At 31.1% G+C, this 17,564-nt stretch overlaps 1 protein-coding gene across 6 annotated transcripts in view; it reads right to left on the bottom strand.

Moving 5' to 3' along the window:
- DYNC1I2 (dynein cytoplasmic 1 intermediate chain 2) overlaps window positions 1-17,564 on the bottom strand; it is a 50,054-nt gene that overhangs the window by 22,737 nt on the left and 9,753 nt on the right. For 3 of the 6 annotated variants that reach the window (XM_039855887.1, XM_039855886.1, XM_039855888.1), the window contains exons 4-6: window positions 10,971-11,061; window positions 5,368-5,427; window positions 3,117-3,232 (exon numbers count right to left, since the gene is read on the bottom strand). In XM_039855887.1, coding sequence (XP_039711821.1) covers window positions 3,117-3,232; window positions 5,368-5,427; window positions 10,971-11,061 — 267 coding nt within the window. The remainder of the gene's footprint in view (window positions 1-3,116; window positions 3,233-5,367; window positions 5,428-10,970; window positions 11,062-17,564) is intronic. The other 3 variants (XM_039855890.1, XM_039855889.1, XM_039855891.1) reach the window with 1 other exon arrangement.

Raw genomic sequence — 17,564 nt, 5'->3', positions numbered from 1 at the left:
AGTCATCAATTTAAACATGAAGTTTGAAGAACTGTTACAAACGAACAGCTAAAATAATTGAAAGATGCTAACAGGTTCAGTTTTGTTCAAAGCATTCAGAGGGATACAAGGAACACAAAATAACAGATGATGTTTCCATCTACATAGTATGTCATCATGGAATTCAAGAAGACTATATATAAAGGAACATCTATAATGGTTTCATTTATAGATCTAAGAGCAAATAATGATTAGACTATAACATAGTCATTAAAACTAAGAACGAAGACTAATCATACTTTTTATATTATTATTATATTATAGCATCAACATTTGAAAATAACATTTTCCTAGTAGTTACTTCCCAAGTAAACACATGAAAATAAACATTCCAAGCAAGCAAAAATGATTCTCTTGAGGAGGTAAAAGCAATTAATTCTTTCACCAAATAGTTAATGAATACTTACTATAGGCCAAGCACTATTCAGACCAGACATTTCAGCAATGAAGAAGAAACAGTCCCTACTCTCAGCGAAAATCTGGCAAAGAAGCTGAAGTATGATGACGCTGGAAGCCTTGCCCCAGATAATTTCAAACTGAAAAGAATACAGTTTATCTTGTGCTTCTGGGTCATCGGCTTATCTAACAAATCATGATTGTTCTAATTTTTTAATTACTTGCAAAATAAAAATGGAAAAACGAATTTTTTGAAAAATACCAGGCTTATATTATGCAGCTATACATTCAAATTAGTTCAAAGGCAGTAAGTTACATGTTAATTTGCAATTAAAAATGCAAATTTCAAGTAGGATATAAAACCATATGTGTGTACATAAAAACATGTATCATAGAAAACCATATGTGTGTACATAAAAACATATATCATAGAAAACTGACTGAAAAGATTAACAATGGCTATTACACAGCGGTACCATAGACATTTCCTCTTTATTTCCTTTCTGCATTTTCTAAATTCTCTATCATATACAACTATTATAATTAGAAAAAATTATTTAAAAAATGGAAGTCTTCACTTAAACTGACTATAGATATGTTACAATAGGTATTACTCAAAATAGCTTGAGAACACTTTACATTTCAAACAACCCAAAATGCATTTCGTAAGTATAATACTAAAACTGAAAATAATTCTCCAAATTATTAGATACAGAAAAAAAGCCTAATTTATTTTTTAAATGAGTCATTGCACTTCATTTTGGCAATTCTGTTCACTTTCTGAGTTAACATATCTAATAATGTAGCTCCAAAAAGAGAGACATTATAATATATAATACTTGAATATACTAATTAATGAAATAATATTTTCTGGAAATTATGGAATCCTGCGGTATTAGTATTCTCCATAGTGATAGTTCAACACTTTATCTTTTATTTGTTTATGTTGCGTATATCTCAAATAAGTTTACCATCAGTGATTTTTTTCCTGGTAAGATGAAGATTTTGTACCTGCGAAAGCTATCTTACCAATTAATGGAGAGCAAGAATGAAAAAATGTATCGACAGAAATATTTACATGGTCAAGTAAAAAAATACTTGGATAAAAATGTTACCCTGATTTCTTCAAATTTTTCAAAGTATAATTGTATGTAATAATAATGTCAACTCCTCTGGGAACAAGATGAATGTGAAAGAAAAAAATTAAGGTATTTATATCATTTCCCTCGTGGGCAGAAAAAGAATTGTTAACAGTGCATGTGATGATCCACTAAGTCAAAAAAACTTGTAAATAGTTATAATACTAATTTTCTTTTGAGGTATATATAAACATGAAAATTAAAGATTTTCTTTGTTAATAGCTAGGGACTTCAAGGATTCTCCCTGTTTTGCTTACCTGTATTTTCTGGGATTTCTGCAATAAACATTACTTTTATTTCTCCTTAATGAAGAAATGTGGTAATTTAACTGAAATTTTAATAATAAATTAATTTAAATATTTGATAAAGTTTTTATGTCTGTTATTCTATGATTAAATAGGAATAAATTTTCTTGGTCGAAGAGGAAAAAAAATGTTCCTTATGCACAGACTGCTAAAAGGATAACTTATGAGCCCGAAATTCCAAAATATCAACATCTCTAAAATCTGTAACTTACTTGGTAGTAAACTCTGACATGACTAGAGGTAAAGCTATTATCATTATTTACCTCACTTGGTTTGAATAGTCATGTCTTTTGCTGCCAAAATATTAACGCCCAAGATGCTAATGGAGTATTTACATATGGTACATATACTTTACTTTTGGTACATTTACTATATGGTACATATAGTATATGGTACATATACTATACTTTTCTGAAATCTGAAAAATTCTGATCTCGAATACATAGATGGCACCAAAAGTTTCAGATAAGAAACTGGGAATCCATATTAGGGATCTCATGTAGGCCTCTTATATGTGTGACAAATTTATTAGCCCCACTGGGAATAATAAGAATTATCATCTTAACTTTATGCTTGAAACATTAGCTATCTAGTGAGATTTAAAAAATTAGTCTCCAATGTACATACAAGTGATAACTCCTTCTGGTTTAAGAATCAAAGGACACTACATTCAATATAATGTGCGTGCATATTTCCCTCAATTGCACACAGATTAAAGGCTCCCATATAATCAACAGAGGAGAGCCCTTACTTGGATCATGAAAGAGGAAGTTTAAGAATTAGAACTAGATTTGTTCATTAATATGGGTAGTAATTACAGCATTTCAGAATACAGTATGCGCTACAGAAAATAATTTAAATGATTTCATTCACTGTGGGATACATGCTCTTTTAGGGAAGAATTAAGCTTAATGACACAGAAATAGAAAATTTCTAAGCTCTTCTGCTTCTAAAGCTGTACATATCAATGACAAAATAAAGATTGAAAGACAAATTTATGTCAACAAAATAACCATACATAAAGCTTATATCTTTATTAACTTTTAAAAGAAAAAGTTTTAAAACTCTAAAAAAGAAATAAATAAATACAGAAACACTAAAGCATTAGTTTTATGATGTTTCCCTAAGAAAATATGCCAAAAAGACAAAAAAAAAAATAGAATGAGGGAAAAAAAGAAAGAATCCACTTATTAAACATGAGGGCTTAATGACAATCATAGTAAGGATAGATATTCACCTTCTTTGGGTTGAGCCATAACTGGAGTCTGAGTTTCCTTTGTATATGTCACGATTTCTCGAGGAGGAAAGTCAACTTGTGTAATTTTAGCCATTCCAAGTTTAATAGGTCCTCGTCTAAATAAAGTAAACACAAATGTTTTTAAATACAACAAATGATACATTTAACTACATCACACCATGTTATTTTGGAAAAGTAAGAATTAAACACTGTATATACAACACTGTAATTTAAATCCCTGTTTTACTCAAGAAATTTTAGATGAACAATGAATTGGCTTTATCTTAACAAAAGAAAAAGAAGGTAGCAAAAACAAAAGATATTGCTGAATCATTCAAGATGTTTATTTTTCATTTTAAAAAGGCAAATAATTTCATTTCTTGGAGGAAGAAGATAGGAATTTCAGAGTGGTCTGCTGACTATGGTTGGTTATGAGAACTGTTTTTAGCAGGGATATGATTCTGGACTTTTTCAAAGAGTCAGATAAAATAGATCTGACTCAGACCCCTTCATCATTAGGAGACCAGCTTTAAAACTGAAAAATAACTTTTGCTGAAAATCTGTTTTTCTACTTAAGCTTGTAGAAATTGAGAATCAAACAGTCAATTTAGATTTTAAAATTAAACACTTAAACTTAAATTGCTAATCTCTGCATGGTCCACATTGTCCTCAATTCATATACAAAATACAGTGTAGATATTTTATACCTAAACTAAAACAACAGATATTTTGAATACCATAAAAACTACTAAAGTTACTTCTATCTTAAAAAGAGGGAAAACATTCTTTTCTTGATAAACAGAAGAGAGCCGTAGCTGAGAAAAATGGACCAAATGAAAAATATCCTTTATTAGATATCTAGGGGATCTTATCTTGGTTATTAGATGTTTAAATTCTAAACCAAATAAAGTATGCATCCAAACTCTCAAGAAGTTCTCAATTATGAAGCTGTCTTAAAATATCTAATAAAGACAATGCTGTAACTTCTAGAATATCAAGTAGGATATCTAAAATATACATACATTGGTAATATAATCATTTTTTCTTATATAAACATCCTTTGCAAAATTCTGTGCAAGAGTATAATAAAAGTAGTACATTTAAAAAATTAATTTTCTCTAAGGTCTTAAGAAATTTTTAATGTGTCTTCTACTTTAGGAATATCTTAGCCTTCAAGAAAGGAAAAAAGCATAATCAAAGAATTAAATGGGAAAAATTAAGTACATTTTAAGTAAGCTAGTATTCTAAGAATAAAATTTGAAATAAACATTATATTCTGATTTTTAAGATGTAAACCACATGAAAAAGTCAATCACTCACATATCTGGGAAAAATGATCAAGCCAACAACATTAGGAACAAATTACTAACTTGAGTATATATTTAGGGTCTAATAGATTTAAAAAATCACAATATTAGAACAAACAAAATAGTCTAAGATTTAAAGGTAGAAAGGTAAGAAGTTAAAACCTCACTTATCCAAAAACCACTTTGAGAATAAGAAAGCAATTGGGGGTGGAGGAGCCTCAGGATAGCCAAGAGAGAGGTCTTCCAGTTAATGAAGAAGAATCTCATGTATTTTCCTTATATGCTCTAATTCAAGGCCTATTTATTACTCTTACTCTTTAGACATAATCCTAAAGGTACCGGTCATATGTTTTAAAAGCTGCAAATTATCAAGGAAAAATGGCTATCTTAGTAAGGAACAACGGCAGCAGCAAACATTTATATTTTGCATTGGAGACTAGAAAAAATGACTCGATAAATGCATTAATGAATAAATCAACAGCAATCTGGGGCCACAGTGTAGAGACCAACAGCTCTGTTCTCCCCGAAATCATAGAAATCATTAGGGAATTTTAATATAGGAAAATAAATTAATGTTCATATTGAATAATCTAGAAAAGGTTCAATTCTATGTAGAATATGTGTTTTTAAAACTCTAGGAAGTTTGTAATGCAACTTAGAAAAACATATCAAAAATATAGAAATAAAAGGAATCTGGAGACTTAAGTGGGTAGACTTGGGTACCTAGAAAGTCAGATATATAGACTAATTATTTCTATCATTGGTAATAAAATAATTTTCTCTAAGGTGGAGATGACAGAGGATAAATGAGGTGTCACAGTAAAATATCACTCTTTTCCTAAATAAATACTGCATATTAGAAATTTAAGCAAAATAAGTTAGGACAGTTTTACAAAGAATCAAATTAATTATAAAAGATGGAAGGTAATAAATCTATTCAATACCCCAAATCGGAATCTGAGTGAAGCTGAAGAACTGATGGATCTGTATCCCAATGCAGCGTCCTAAATGGTTGTAGGACAACCATGAAGCATTAGCAGAAAAGGCCATAAGTTAGTCAAGCAAATACACTCTATGAATAGCTAAAGTACTGTTCACAATTAAAAACCGTATGTTCTATTGGTACAAAAAACACACCACTTATTACTCATGCCCTAGTGCATGCAATAAGAATATGGTTAAAGATGCAAACATATGATTCAGAATAGTTAAGACAGTATTTTCAGATTATTGTACAATAATGGATAAGAACAGCTAAGCATCGAACAATCCAAATAATATATTATTTTTGAAGCTAAGCTATAAAAAGTGTAAATTTAAGTTTCCTAATGAAACATTAAAACATCTTAGCATGTTATAATCTTGCCCAAAGCATTAAATGTGTGCAGGAAATTGTCATATTGGTAAAGGAAATAAGTCAACACATAAAGCCTCTCAGTAAGAAAGCCAAAGGCTATTCTACTGGGATACAAAATAGCTAAAGTTGCCAAAATGTGACCCTTATGTAATTTATGGGTTAAGCACTGCCTTGAGCTTACATGTCATCTGCTTTAGAAAGCAGCTAAAGATTTCTGTCTCTAGGAAAAAAATAGATTTTTCCCAGAAAAAAATATTTTACATTCAAAAGATTTACCTAAACTAAACTTTTGGAGAATATCAATACTAAATAAATATTCGGTTGTGCATTAGCCTTGCCTACCAAATGAATGACTTACACAGGATCTTTTCAACTTAAGCAAAATCTAGTCATTACTAGAACAAAAGGTGCTTTAGCACATTGGCATTCTTATAGGTTAGTGACATATAAAATAATTATGTACAGTACTGTATGATGCTCACAGTCCTTATTAAAACATTAAGCACAATACACTCAGTGCTACCATTTTTGTCAAAATATTTGTCTCACTTATGTAACATTTAAGTTAAAATGTACAACTAAAACTGCTATGTTTAAATATAACAAATAATTTCTATACTTTAGTTGCCTATACAACTTATCACTAAAAACAATTAGATGAAGTAGAGGAATTCTTCAATTTAAAACTATATAAAGATCTTGGAATTTAAATAGTATTGTGTATGCAAAGAAAGAGGAGGCCACAGTGAAGATTTACTTTGTACAAAGCAATGAACAGCAACAAACTTAGGCTTTGTTAAACCAAAAGGGGTTCTATGGGTTGCTCTCCAAGGAATGTTCTGTTCACGGCCTTCACATTATATGAGAGCTCTGGCTGTTATGAATTACATAGAGCTCCTTTATGTCATTTTAGTCTAAAATCAAGTAAAATAGTGCTGAAAAATATAGCCAATACTGAAAACACACTGCACGACATATGGGATTATATTTATTAAAGGCATCTGTTGGCGTAAAATCAAATTCCAATATAATCCAAAAGCCTAGGGAATAAACTGATCAAGAATGGAAAAAAGGAACTAGCGGCACAGGTTTCCCAGTAGAGTAACAGCCTCCAACTAAATTTTAAAGGTAACAGAAGTGATTGAGAAAGTGCACTAGAAAATTGATGAAATGTAACTTCCTGATCTGCAAAATCAGAGAAATATCACTTTTCATGGCCTTTTATATTTATTAACAAATAACCAGGCCCAAAAGAAAATGTTGGCATTTAGAAATAGTGACTTAGACATGTTTCGATATCATATTTAGTAATGTCTACTGTATCTTTCCCCACTCTCCAAGTGTACTTATCTTAGGCTGTCTTGGCCATCTTATCCATCTTCGTGCACTTTCCAGTGATATTTCTTGTTTTTCTCATCATTCTTTGTCATCATGCCTGCTCAATTTGAGTTCATTCTGTTTCATTCTCAGACTCTAACATTCTTTTTCGAAGTCATATATTTTTAAATGCTATTATTTTATGGCCAATAGCACTAATAAATCAACAGTGTTAACTATCTTTCAACTATGAAATCTGGAAATGATTTAGTGGGATTCATAGTTATCTACTCATGTGTGTGTATGAAATGAACATAGTCAGCCTCTTGAAAATTAATGTTTAAAGTGAGTTCAAAGACAATGTATGTATTAAGGTTAAAAAAATATGATACTTCATTCAAAAGATTTTTTTCCCTCTTCTGTTAAACTTAGAAAAACTAATTTTGCATTAATTCGCCAATAAGAACAAATGCCCCTGAAGATATTTAAATACTTGTTTTCTTGTTTTACAACTTATCATTAAAAATCTACACTTTAAACACAAGTTAGCATACTATCTTTAAAACTTTACAATACATTGAATAACATCCTCAACTTTTAAAAATTAGAGTTAACATACAATATTGAGTTTCAGGTGTACAGCATAGTTATTTAACATTTATATACTTTATGAAGTGATCTATGCCATAAATCTAGTATGCATCTGTCACCATACAAAGTAATTATACTATTAACCACATTCTCTAGCTATACATTACATCCTGATGACTTATTTTATAACTGGAAGTTTGGACCTCTCATTCCCCTTCACCTTTTTTGCCCATCTCAACTCTCCTTTCCTATGGCCATCATCAGTTTGTTCTCTATATCTATGAGTCTATTTGTTTTATTTTTTAGATTCCACATGTAAGTGAAATCATATATGTCCTTCTTTGTTTGACTTATTTCTCTTAGCATAATACTCTCTAAGTCCATCCATGTTATTGCAAATGGCAAGATCTCATTCTTTTTTGTCTGAGTAATATTCCACTGTGTGTGTATGTACACGTGTGTACGTGTATATACCACACCTTCTTTATCCATTTATCTATTGATGGATACTTAGGCTGCTTCCATATCTTGGCTATTGTGAATAATGCTACAATAAATATAGGGGTGCATATGTCTTTTCAAATTAGTGTTTTCGTTTTCTTTGGATAGATACCTAGGAGTGGAGTTGCTGGGTTATATGGTAGTTCTATTTTTAGTTTTCTGAGGAACCTCCATACTGTTTTCCATAGTTGCTGCACCAATTCGCAATCCTGCCAACAGTACACGAGGATTCCCTTTTATCTACATCTTGCCAACACTTGTTATTTATTGTCTTTTCAATAATAGCCAATCTGACAGGTGACATCTCATTGTGGTTTTGATTTGCATTTCCCTGATGATTAGTGATGCTGAGCATCTTTTCATGTGTTGGTTGGCCATCTGCGTGTCTTCTTTGGAGAAATGTCTGTTCATGTCCTCTGCCCATTTTTAAACTGGATTGTTTGTTTTTATATGTTGAGTTATATGAGTTCTTTATATATTTTGGATATTAAACCCTTATCAGATATATCATCTGTGACTAGTTTCTTCCATAAATTAATGATGTAATCACTAGAAATATAAGTTTCATGAAGGCAAGGGCCACAAACATTTTATTTTAATATTGAATCTATAGTATTCAATATTAAATTGACAGCTCCATAAGTATGTGTTCTATATACAAATACATGTTTTTCTTAATAGTATTTACTCCCTCTACCAATTTACAATACCCCAATAGGTCTCTAATAATTTCTAGGTTGCCCAATGAAAGGAGGACATTTTAATTCATATTAATTTTGAAAATCAAATACTATGTTTCATAGTATTGTTGAAAGCAAACCTGCTGATGCTGCATTAAAATAATCTTCCTACTTCTATTCAAAATCAAGAAAACTGAGTTTGGAATAAACACAATGTATTATATACATTAAAAAAATGTATAACATCAAATAAAGAAATTTAATATAATAATTTTATTTGGGGAAATATTTTTACTATGGTAATGTTGTAAAAAAGGAAATCCTTCACTTTAAAATACCACTTGCTTATTAGTAAAGGAATACTAACATACTTGTGTAAAACACAGACGTCTGAATATAAAAAAATAAATTTAGCCTTAAACATAAATTTAAGACTAAATAGTCTATAATACATACTATTTTAAAAGGTAATATCATTTCTAAAAAGAAAATTTTTATTTTTATTAAATGATATTATGTTATTTAACTCCAATGACAGAATTGCTTAGATTTGTAATTTTGATTCTATCTACAGAAAAGTTCTGGAAAGCACATTTCAAATGCAAACTGAACCTTTTGTGCCCTCTAATTATTAATGATAACCTGATTATTCAGGAACTGATTAAAGTTCCTGGATTATTAAATTTATGGATTATCTAGCTCCCTTGCTCTTTTTTCCTGTTTTCAGATACTTATTGCTTGTTTGTAACTTCAATCAAGGGGCTCAGGTACAAAGATAAAACTTCTCAGCTTATTTCTTATTAAAAGGTGTGCTGAGATTTTCCTGAGAAGGACATATAACTTCCTGGCTCAGAATAAGGATTCTGAGTAAAGATTTTAACTAGCTATGTTTAATTTCATTTCTGCTGTCACAAGAAGTTAGAGAGTATGATGCTGTTCAAGTCTTCCTATTGTCATGTGTGAATGTGTATGTGTGTGTGTGAGAGGAGGTAAAGGGGGAGGGGAAGAGATGGAGGGAGGGAGGGAGAGAAAGGGAGGGAGAGAGAGAAAAGATTGAGAGGAATAGGTAATAACAGTTTCCTAATATGATCTCTGGAAAGAAGCTGAAATTTTACTGAACTTTTAAAAATCAAGACATGACATGTGTGCAGGATCCTAAAAGAAACATGAAATACAGTTTCACAAGGAAGATGTGAAATCAGGAAAATCTAGCAGCACTCTTTTCATTTTTAACTGCGGTATAACTGACACATAACATTAGTTTCAGGTGTACAACATAATGATTCCATGTTATATATATGTGAAATGATCACCACAATAATTCTAGTTAACATCAACATCATAGTTACAAATTATCTTGTGATTAGAAATTTTAAGTACTCTCTTAGCCTTAGCAACTTTCAAATATGCAATACAGTATTGTCAATTATAGTCACCATGCTGTACATTACTTCCCCATGACTTATTTATTTTATAACTGGAAGGTTGTACCTTGTGACCCCGTCTCCCCTTTACCCATTTTGTCCACCCATCTACCCACCTTTGGCAACCACCAATTTTTTAAGATTCCACATATAAGTGAGATCATACGATATTTGTCTTTCTCTAATTTCACTTAGCATAATGCCCTCAACGAAGTGAAAATTCTCCATATTTCCTTAGCAGTTACTCGTTCCTCTTGATATTTTATCCATTATTATTTGCTATCTTAATTAGAAATAGTGAATTGATAGAACAGAACTGGGCAGTTTAGCCACATTGTTTATATTTTCAATTACTGAATGGGGAATTTAGCACAACAGAGAAGTTTTGCACTATAACCAAAACAGTCACATTATAACCAATATAAAGTTTGCTTAAACAGAAAACATTTAAATGAATTAACACCTCTATTTTAATATAATTAGCATAAAACAGTTAATTATTCAGTGCTAAGTTAATGAAGTATGACAGTAAAAATATTGCAAAAAAAAGTCCCCCAATTTATAACAATTTCTATGCCATTTAGATTTCAAAATATTAAGACTAACTCAACATAAGTATTTAGAGTCCCTCTAAAGCAATGACAGTATATTAAAATATTAAAAGAAAATTACTATACCTAGATCCCACTGCGCCATCTCCAGAGTCTTGGCTCCCAGCTTCACTTGGTGTGCTCACAGATTTGGAGGATGGAGACATAGGAGGAGGGACTAAATAGTGAAACAGACAGGTATCCGCTGTTACTACACGGAGAGGTTGCTCAGCTTATGACGTTTCAAAAGTAATTTAACATGAAGTAATTAACAAAAAAGAAAAAACAATGGCAAACCAAAAAACAAAAACAAAAACACACGAATGAAAATGAACAGTAGAAAGAAGAGGAGAAAGACAAAGTTAACAATGCATGCTGACAATACATGCAATTTCTCTGGCAAAATGCATTTGGGCGTTATATTAAAAAGAAATCAAGATTATAGAAGGATGCATCTTCATCTCAGCCAACACCAAATTTGGGCACTAATTTTCAAAGGAGAGCATTCCCTCTCCCCTTTCTAACTTCTCACTTTCAAAATCGCCAGATTATATTACTTATAATTGCTATCAAAATTAAAACTCTGAAATATGCTTCAAAAGTCATTTACTGTTTTTTTGAGATTCATTTTTAAATGTTAATTTTTGTTGAAAAATTTTTTCTTTCAAAAATAAACGTCTTAAATGATTTAATTTTTTCCCCCAATTAAAAAAAAAAAAAGGCCAATTTAGAGAAATGGCTGTAATGAAAGGAATGGCTCCTTTAGAATGTTCATTAGTTTCCAGCAATTTGGGTGAAAAATGCAAACAGGCCATAAAACAGCATGCCTTCTAGACATGATGCATAACATAAAGTGATGCATGCAAGTTAAACAAGGCAAGACTTATGGTAACTTCCTTACCCCAGTATTCAGAAAAAACTGAAGTGTACAGACAAAGATACAGACACCCAAAATATTCTTAATCCCTTCTTATAGAAAAATACACATTTTTCATAGTATATAAAACAAACAGCAAATGCTTTCCCCTAAACTGTTGCTTTTAACATTATATACCAACAGCAGAACGTGCATATTTCATGCTATTACATTTGTAAAACTTTTTGATTACCATTGCAGTATAGGAGGATCATCACTGCCATCTTCTGGTTAAATTTTACCATAATTGTCCCCAATCCCAAGTATCTTTTTAAAATAATTTTCTGATGTACAATATTAAGTGACTAATACATTTTATGTTGAGCTGCAAGCCCTTCTTTTAAGAGTCTACTAAGAGAATGTAAGTTTCCAAGTATGTAGGCACTAATCTAAAGAAATGTGTATTTAATTAAAAGTCTATTTGTGACTATTTTTCAAACAGTCACATTCACTGAACCCTTAAAATTATGTTTAAGTGTTTATACATGCTGCAGTAAAACCAGTGGGTTTGCTAATCTAACAAAATGTACAAGTTTAGTATGATGAATTATATTTTAAACATAGGTACATAACTGACCATTCTTGTTTTTCCAGTGGCAAATTCTATTGGTAACCAATAAGATTAGAAGGAAAAAAAATTACAGCTAGAATGTCTGTTTCCTGAGATACAGTGGTTAATTATTACTTAAATTTCAAAGAACTACACAAATATAGTCAAATGTTTCTAATTTTGTGATTAAATCTCTCAGGAATGATGATAGAACCAGATTGCCTTCATATAGTTCACATACGGATGGCACTGTGCTAGGTGCTGCATATATAACTGAAAGTATCTAAAAATGACTTGTATCTGAAGTAAAACAATATTAATATCTCTTGACTTCTCTTAGGTTACATTTTCTCATCTTTTTGTACATCTTTCACTGTGATGCCTTCCTTAGTCAAAGTCTCAAATGATATAGGAATAAAGAGTAATATCTAACAGTGGTTTGCCTACGGTGCTGTAAGCACAAATATGTGTCAAATTATAGTGAGGCAACATAATGTTTTCATATTAAAGATTTTCAAAGAAGAAAATTTGTATTCTTTAAATTACATACTTCATGCTTAGGAAAATAATTTTTTCTAAGTAACATGTTAGGAAGATTGGAGGGAAATAGTAATATTCCTCTCATCTAATTATCTGTGATGAACTATAATATTCTTTTCCAGTTTAATACGATTTTTCCCCTTTCTGGTGACTTTAAATACCAATGACTCCAATCAGTTCAACAGTATCTTACTTGGTTAAGACTACATTAAAAAAAAATTTGACCTCAAATTCTTTATGGAAACATGTTAAATAGTAATTACACATAAATAAAAGCACTAACCTAGCTGATTCTGAAGTAAGTTTCAGAAATAAAAAATAAATCACAGCAGTGATGCTACCAAATTATCAGTTTCTCAGCCAGAAGCAAAGTAAATCACCATAACTTCGAATTTGTAATTAGATAATCATCTCTATCCCAAAACTATATTCCTTCTGCCAAAAGACAGTTTTCAAGTCAGCTGATAAGAGGACTTATTAAGTGCACAAAGTTATTGTCTAGCCCACCCACTTCATCTTGCAATAATAAATAATGTATACCACAGAAGGGACAAACCTAAAAAAAAAAAGAAAATTACTATTATTGAAAAAGAGAAACGTTAATAGGAAAAAAGGAATGGTAGCATTATTTGGTGACTACCATATTTTAACTCAGTCTAGAAAAAAAATCAAAGAATACAGTAATAGCACAATCAGGCAATGCCCCTATACTCCCGGTACTCCAACAAATGACCCCTAAGAACAAATAAAAGCATGGAAAAGAGAGATTTTAAAAAACTGAACTCAAATCTCAGAAAAGACTCAATTCTAGAATTCATTTTTAAAGACTCAATTCTAGAATTCATTTTTAAAGACAGTTTAACAGTCCGACAAGCTTTGAAAAAACCTAAGCTATTAATAATTCTTTTACCAAATATGAGATATGATTTGCTTACTAAGTGCAGTGATTTGATCAGATTGCCTTACAGTTCTGTATGTAAAATAGCCTAACACAAGCTTTTAATAGTACAAAATAAAAGATTTAATATTAACATGTGAGTATATAAATAAATTTAAGCTTCTTAGATGTTGAGAGCAAAGACATCTATTTCTTTCTTTGAGAAATGAGGGAGAAATATGAAACAAATTGAAAAACAAACCTACACTACAGCATTCACTGATTATGTAAGCAATACTGTAAGGCTGTGACTCTAATTCTCTAGGACAAAAAGCCAATCAAGAAGGCTTTTCCTGCCACCTCAGATCTTGGCCTTCGAAGAATGTAAAATCAACATTGCTACCTTTTGGCCTATAAAGAAACAACTAGAATATTCTTAAAGCACAAAGGACCTAAGCATGCACCTAGGCTTAATTAAAACTAAATTTGAGTCAACCACTCAGAACTACACACATGAAGGATGGCACACAGCCCAATTATTTTTCAAGTAGAAGAAAGCCTCTGGCAAGAAGGGGCCTTCACAGAAAGAAGGACCTAGAAAGGTGGACAGTCAAGAAGGTGAATGTAGGGAATGGAAGTGTTAGTAGAAGACAGTGAAATGGAAGGAGTGAGCTTCTAAGATAACTCAAAGTTTTGAGGTCTCTTCTATGATACTTATTATTCAAACATAGCCATTACAATAATGCCCCCTTGTGGATACAGTGCCTCTAGCCTGGAATATCAACATTTAAGCTGTTTTTCATATGCTACTCTTTTTGTTCTGAAAGGTGTTGCTTTAAACCTTAATTCTCTGAAATACTATTAATTCCTCCCTATTCTATAGCCCCTTCTCCTGATGAAGTTTATCATCCACTAACCTCCCCTAAATGTTTCATTTCCTTTATTTTAGTCAACGTAATTTAGAGAATCAGATAAATTTTTATAAGTTAACAAAAATAAAATTTTATAGTATTAAAATACTATAAGAACTATTTGTTAAAATTAGACTAAAATGACGGTACATGGAAAACATTCTATTTCAAAATCAGATTTAAAATATTCAAAAGTTACAAGGAGAAGGGAAAAAAAATGAAGTAATATTTATTTTGACTAGCAAATTTCTTTTGTTTCTTCCTAATAAAAGAAGATCCAGATAATAAACTATCACATTAATCAATGTACTCTCCCCAATTGATAGATTCAGGCTACAGAGTAATTGACAATATGTCAGTATGTTTTCCTCTCTTTAAAAGATAGTTAAAACAGTAGCTACACATACAAAAAGAGAGGCACTTTTTTTTTTTTTTGGTCATGATATTTAAGAACACTGCATTTAATATACGTCTTGAACGTTGTATTTAAAATTAACTTTCCTAAGACTGGCCTCTTAAATTTAATTTAAAAAAAAATCAAGTCACACTTCTTTTATGAAATATTCAAATTTCAATCTCCACTATGCATTTTCCTAAAATTTAAACAATAAGATTTTTGTTGTTGCTTTTAAAGCAGTATGGCTTTTATTTGGCTTTACCAGCTAGAAAGACATATGACCTAATAATAATAACTCAACAAATATGTAAGTGTCTAGCCTGTGCTGGGCACCAGGGATCAAAACATAAAATGTTATCCCTGCTCTCAAGGATCTCTGACAAAAGCAGTCAAATGAAGAAATAAATAAGAGTCTACCAACGAAGAGAAACTAATAAAGGTTTTATTAGCTATATCTTTTTTACAAAACAAATTCTTTTCAGTAGAATAAGGAAAATGAAAAAGTCCATTTTAAGAAAATAATACTGAGGTTTTTAAAAAATCTTTGGTACTATAGCAGTGTTCTTATATTTTACAATTAAAAATATTTAATAAATATATTCTGTATTGAAAAGAAAAGTATCCAGGGTCATGGTACAAAGTATATTTTTTATGGTGGGTTACTGTCAAAAAAGTTTGACAGCCGCTGCCTTCACATGTATCCTGTATTCTTTAGGCCTGATTTTACATAAATACTGGAAAGACTTTTAGGCATCAGAACACAAAAGGTGGAAAACCACATAACTCATTTAACCATCATAATACAACCAGATGAGATGTAGATAAAGGAAAAAAATTACAGGCCTGACTTTTATGAGAGTAGATGAAGAATGCCTAAATACTAACAAACAAATCCAGCAATGTATAACAAAAATAGTATCATGTAACTGAGATTTATTTCATAATGTAAATAGGCTTTTACATTAGAAAACATACCAATATAAATCATAATATATTAAAAAGAAAAAAAGCATATTTTCCTCTCAAAATATGAAGAAACTTATTAGTTTATTGTAAACATTTTGGTGGTTTTAAAGAATGTCCACAACTTCTATGTGAATGTGGGCTGGACTTAGTGACTCTTCCAATGGACAGAATGTAGTAGCAATGATGCTTCAGAACCTCCAAAGGTAAGTCATAAAAAGGATAGCTTTCTCCTGGTTCTCTTTTTTAAACTGTTTTACTATGTTTTACTATGTTTCACATCTCATTTTACTATAAGAGAACCCAACTGACATGCTGCAAAGATACTCAAGTAGTTCCATGGAGTGGCCCACATGGAGAGAACTCGGCCCTCCTACTACCAACCTACACCAACTTGCAAGCCATGGGGGTGAGCCACTTTGAAAGCCAATCTCTCAGTTCTAGTCAAAATTTCAGATGATGACAACTCTAACAACCTGGATTCAACCCTGTGAGAGACCTTGGGCCAAAACCACTAGGCTAAACCACTACTAAATTCCTGACTGGCAGAAACTGTTACTTATAATAAATGCTTATTATTGTTTTTTAAGAAACCAAAGGGATACAAGAAATAAAAGAGTTGAATAGACAGACTATAACCATTAAGAGAAACTCCTGAAATGGTAAAAATGAAAAAGAAAAAGAAAAAGAAAAAAAAAACAACTCTGCTCTCCACCACCCACTAGTGAAAAAGTCATAATCCCAGGCAGCTTTACAGTTTTATTTTATCAAGTTTTTAAGGAATAGGTAATATCTATCTTCTACAAGTTTTTCTACAAAATAGCAAAAGGGAAAGCTGTCCGATTTTAAAACTATAACCAGGATGGCCAGTGAACATAGACAGTACAAGAAAATTACAGGCAAATTTCACTTATTACTATGTACACAAAAATCCTAAATAAAGTATTAGCTAATCTATTATTTTTTAAAGATTTTTATTAAAATGTAGCTAACATACAATATTGCATTAGTTTCAGTGTACATCATATGCAATATTCACATACCTAAAGAAGTGATCACTAGAAGTCCAGCAACCACCTAACGTTGTACAATACTATCAGAATATTATTGGCTATACTCCCTATGCTGTACACCACATTCCCATGACTTGTTTTATATCTGGAAGTCTGAACCTCTTATTCTCCTTCACCTTCTTCCCCCTCTTTTTTCATTTTTCAATTATAGATGACATTTGATATTACTTTATATTAGTTTCAGGTGCACATAGTGGTTAGACATTAATATAATTTAGGAAATGATCCCTCTGACTAGTCCCACCTGGAACTATAGTTATTACCATATTAGTAACTACATTCCCTATGCTTTACTTTACATCCCCATGACTATTTTGTAACTACCAATGTGTACTTCCTAATCCCCTCATCTTTTTCACTCCACTCACTAAACCTCCTCCCATCTGGCAACCATGAGCTTGTTCCCTGCATCTATGAATGTTTTATTTTGTTCTTTAGAGTCCACGTATAAGTT

Source organism: Pteropus medius, unplaced genomic scaffold, assembly GCF_902729225.1.
Source record: "Pteropus medius unplaced genomic scaffold, Ma_sr-lr_union100, whole genome shotgun sequence".
NCBI classification, from domain to species: domain Eukaryota; kingdom Metazoa; phylum Chordata; class Mammalia; order Chiroptera; family Pteropodidae; genus Pteropus; species Pteropus medius.
This window is presented reverse-complemented; position numbering and strand designations above follow the sequence as displayed.